Genomic DNA, 5015 nt, shown 5'->3' with positions numbered 1-5015 from the left:
TGTCTTTGACATTCTCACTAAGATCCTTGAAAATTTCACTAAATCCTTTGAAGCTTTCATAAAGATCCTTGAAGTTCTAATTAATATCCTAGAGCATCCTTATAACCATAGTTTTTGAACTCTGTATCTAGTAGTTTGCTTGCTTCCATTTCATTTAGTTCTTTTTCTGGCGATTTCTTCTCTTCTTTCATTTTCTTTGTCTCCACATTTTGGCTGCTTCCCTGTGTTTGTTTCTATGTATTAGGTAGAGCTGCTATGTTTCCTAGAATTCATAGAGTGGCCTAGTGTAGTAGGTGTGTCCTGTAGGACCCAATGACTTAGCCTCCCTAGTCACCTAAGCTGGGCACTCTAGGTGTGCCCCTGTGTGGGCTGTGTGCACTGTCTTGTTGTAATTGAGCCTTGATTGCTGTTGGCGTCACTGGGAGGAATTGATTCCCAAGCCACTTGAGTTTGAGGACCAGCTATAACTACAATGGAAGAGCTGCTGTGCAGGAGACACCTCTGTGGAGCAGGACTTGCATCAGTGGGGCTTTGATGCTGAATCTGACCCTTGAGAGTGTCACTTGTGGATGTATAGAGTTGTAATCTTGTGTGGTCTGAAGCTGTCCATCAGGTGCACTGGCTCTGGGGCTTCCCAGATAGTGCAAAGTCAGCCATTGCTGGCAGGTGCTACAGAGTGATCTGCAGATGGCTGCTACTTGTGTTGGGCTTGAAAGTACCCAGGAGAGGCCAAACTGTGAGGCAAGGGAGGCTGCTGCTAGTGCCAGGTCTTGGGCCCTTATTGAGAGATATGGGACATGCTGAGTCCAGCTGCTGCTTGTTTGAGAGATTTTAGGAAAGTTTGAAACCTGAGCCAGGAAAGGCCATTCATATGGAAAAGCAGCTGCAAACAGCTTGGGTGGGGCTGAAAATTGGGTGGGGCAGGGTCTCAGGGTATCACCAGGGTGGAGCAAATAGTGTGAGCCAGGTTGGTGATGACTCAGATATGGCCCCTGCCAGTCAGCTTTGTGAAGGGGAAGGTCTCAGCATAGGAACAATGAACCCTCTGAGCACCCCTGTGTATGAGAAAGCTGCCTCTGAGTTCTTGCCCCAATGCCAGACAGTCCAGTTCCTCTCCGTATGTCCCTGGATCCCCCCAAGCCACTGCCCCAGCACTGGAGCTCAGAGGTAGTGCTTTGGGTAAGTCCTAGTGGTAGCCATTTAAGAACTGCATGGGACTCCAGTAGCCTGTGTCCCTCAGCCACAATCCCTGCTGGTTTTTACAGCCTGAAGTCACTGGGACTTCTCTTTCCAGCTCTGGAGCCCTGGCTCGGGGGCTGGTGTGGGCCTGGGACCCATTGTCCCTCGTTGGAAGCTTCTTCAGCCAAGAGAGTCCTCCAGATTAAAAACATGCCACATAGGGTCAGATCAGCCCATTCCGCTCCTCCGCTCCTCCTCCCCTCCGCCCCTCCGCCCCTCCTACTTGTCTGGATGTGCTTTCTTTACTTCTCTAGTTGTAGGACTTCCATTCAGCCAGATTTTAGGTGGTTCTGAATGACGGTGGTTCTGTATTTTATAGTATATTTTTTGTTGATTTCAGAGAAGAAGGAAGAATGAGAGAGAGATAGAAACATCAATGATGAGAGAGAATCATTGATTGGCTGCCTCCTGCATGGCCCCTACTGGGGACTGCAAGCAGGCAAGCTGGGGCATGTGCCCTGATTAGAATTAAATTGTGATCTCCTGGTTCATAGGTTGACGCTCAACCACCAAGCCGCACCAGTCAGGCTCTTTTAGTCTTTTTATAGTAAAAAAAAGAGTCATGCCACTTATTCCTTTTTAGCATCTCTCTGATGTTCTCAGTCTTATGGTTCTCTGCCACCTCATCAGATCCAATCAAAATAAATACACAGAATAAGGAAAACTGTATTTTAGGACATTGACGGAAAGTACATGTGTTTTGGCATCAGGCTTGGGTTACTGTGTGTACTGGTGTCCTGTTCAAACTCAGACAAGTCACTTAACCTTCCTGAGCCTCAGTTTACAATGACAGGTAAGAATGATGATCTGCACTTGTTAGCATTAAACTCCAACAATGTTGGAAAGTGCTTGGGATGGTGCTTGTCTCTCATTAGGCACTCAGTAAATACTGACTTTCATCTTCCATGGTCTTTACTTCCATAGTAAAGGACCTTCATTTAGCGTTTTCAGAAACACTATAATGGTAAAAATAAAAAAGAAAAGAAAAGAAAAAAAAAGAAAGAAAAGCAACTGGGATTCTCTTGAGAAGAGCTCAGAATATAGGTATGCTGAGAATGGCTCATACAGATACAGACTACCCCCCTGTGCTCTCCGTTTTTGAGATTTCTAACTCTTTAGACTTCATAGCCTTTTTTTCTTAATTACAATTTTTTAAAATTTTAACTTGCTCATAATATACATCAGTGTTTCTTAACTTAAAATCCCTCACTTGCACACCTCCAGCCAATTCTTATTTTTTAAAATTAAAGCAGGAATTTTAACTTTTTTTCATAATACCTTGTACCCAGGAATATTTAAAGAGGATAAATGTCCTTAATGATGCTTGAATTTTCCTACCTGTTCACAGACCTTAGGAACATATGATCCTTGGTCTGTGCAAATGAATCTGGAACTTAAATGCTTTATAAAACTGTTACTTTTTCAATTGCAGACTTTCCATCTCTAATATTTTATTTTGTAGATAAAAGTTGAGTATACTTATTATTTTGACCAATCCTTATACATTAGAATTGACTTTAATTTTGATACATTCATTAATAACATTTAAAAAAATTAAGTACCACAAAAACAGAACAAGTTTGGAATACAGTCTGATATATTTAAAAATGAATTACGTATCTTCTATTAATCACAGAAGAATTGTTTTGTTATTTGACAAATTCCAGTTACTTTAATAGTTTCTATAGTAACATGCATTTAGATCTGTAAACACTTAGTAGGGTCACAGTATTTGGTTTGATAAACAAATTAGTAAAAACTGTATTATGTTTTTCTTTTGTATTACAGGAAAACAACCAAAGTTTTAAGGAGCACTTTAAGAACAGATGACTTTGAAGATAGATAATTATTTGTTTTATGTTTTGGACACTTGCAAATGAAGTTGATCTAGTAACAATAACTGTAATGGACTGTGACAATTCAATTTAATTTTGATGGTTGGGTATTTGGTTTCTCCTAAAATGAGAGAGAGATATTTTAAACTATAAAGAATTTTATAATCAGTTTCAGCTTTTCAAGCACTTTCCTGAATATATTGGAAAGAAGCACTCAAATAAACATGTGGTTAGCGACCTGGGAAGACTGTATTGATAACTTGCATGCTACTTGCAGCCTTTTGTTTTTCATCACCTGTAATAATGGAATGGAAATGTAAGCTGTAAAGATCCTCACATATAAAGAATGTGCTGGATGTGTAGATGGCACGGACTTATTGCTAAAGTGGCTTCTGTTTGTTTCCTGATTTCAGACCAGCCTGAGAGGGTCTCTGCCACCTGCGGCTGAGGATGCGCCTGAGCAGGGCAGTCTCAGGGACACGGGGATGTTTTCTTAGGCTTTGCAGATAGATGTTTCCAATAACAGTGTCTACGGTTCACAATTACCAGCAAAGGGTGATAATTTGGAAACAATGGCAGTGAATGAAACTGAAGGTGAAAAGTGCTGATCAGACCCCATGAACAGAAGTAATAGAAAACCCATTCTATTCCAAAGGGGAAAAATTAGGCATTGGCTAACAGTTGAGGTGCAATAAGATTCAGTTCTGTAATTTCTTGTATTTCTTATAACAAGAATATGTATAGATGAAGAATTTGAGGGCTTAAAAACTTTTAGTTCCTGGAATTTTTATACCATCTCTTGGAATTTGTCACTCTGGACATGACTTCTAGTCCTAAAGGTTCACTCCAGCATGGTGCCAAAAAGTATTGCTGACTTAAAGGTAAGTGAAGCTTCCCTGACTCCAGTTCTCTCAGAAGCGTTCATCCTGGGGGCTGCTGGCTGGCATGTAAGGCCGTCATTTGGCAGAAAGTTTTAGATTGAATCCTGAACTCCTAAAAATAGGACATTTTTGTTCACTGGCCTTCAGGCTTGTTACCAGATTAAAGCTTTAAGTCCATGGTAGGTCTCCCTCTTTGGTCTTTCAGCACCCACCCTACTTTTCATGGCTTTGTTCCCCAGAAAAGTAGGTAGATTGTGTTTTAAATAGAGAAAACTTCATTAACCATACATTTATTGGTCACTTTAAATTAGCCATCCATGGGACCATTTCCCCTACTATTTTCCCTTATAGACTTCTGTATATATATATATATATATATATATATATATATATATATATGTGTGTGTGTGTGTGTGTGTGTGTGTGTGTGTGTGTGTGTGTAAATACACACACAGATGCTCTCTCACAAAAACAGATGTATAATTTATGTAAGAGCTCTTTATTTTTTGCCTATTCTCGAGGCCTTTGAGTTCTAGTTAACAATACAATAGGAATTACACCAATTTGGAAGCTTCAGGGCGCTTCCGCCTGGCACTGCTGCTAAGGAGAGGACCTCCCAGTCACGCTGCCACGCTCGCTCCCGGGGGACTGCCTCGTCCCCAAAGATGAAGTGCACTTTCTGAGTCTGACACTGAGATGGACTGGCCAGAATAACACTTATTGGCTGTAATTTATACTTTGAAACCATTTATAACCAGTGTTTCAAGAAGAGTTTGTGTGTCAACAGTTCCCTGGGTATGAGTCTCTTCCTCCTATGTTACTGTATATGATCAGAGCAAAGATGTTCATTATCTGCACATCTTTGTACATACGTATGGTTTGAATGCTCATTGTATGTGTCCTTTGTCCATTGATGTTCTTTGCTTGGTTTGTAAAGGAGACGTTGAGCCAGGTGTTTTCCATAGTGTTTCTCCTCTTTAGAAACGACCTGAGACACATGCATGTGTGTGTGTGTGCATTATGTCAGCATTTATGGCCTACGTCTAGTGCATCCTGTGAC

General features: G+C 40.9%; 1 protein-coding gene across 3 annotated transcripts in view; it reads left to right on the top strand.

Annotated features, from left to right (window-relative positions):
* LOC308236897 (uncharacterized protein C8orf88) overlaps positions 1-4390 on the top strand; it is a 14609-nt gene extending 10219 nt beyond the window's left edge. For all 3 annotated transcript variants that reach the window (XM_080647042.1, XM_080647041.1, XM_080647040.1), the window contains exon 6: positions 3028-4390. In XM_080647042.1, the coding sequence (XP_080503168.1) occupies positions 3028-3069 (42 nt within the window). In that variant the 3' untranslated portion in view covers positions 3070-4390. The remainder of the gene's footprint in view (positions 1-3027) is intronic.
* Positions 4391-5015: the final 625 nt, after the last annotated feature.

This window comes from Plecotus auritus (assembly GCF_963455305.1).
Source record: "Plecotus auritus genome assembly, chromosome: 11".
Taxonomy (NCBI): domain Eukaryota; kingdom Metazoa; phylum Chordata; class Mammalia; order Chiroptera; family Vespertilionidae; genus Plecotus; species Plecotus auritus.
This window is presented reverse-complemented; position numbering and strand designations above follow the sequence as displayed.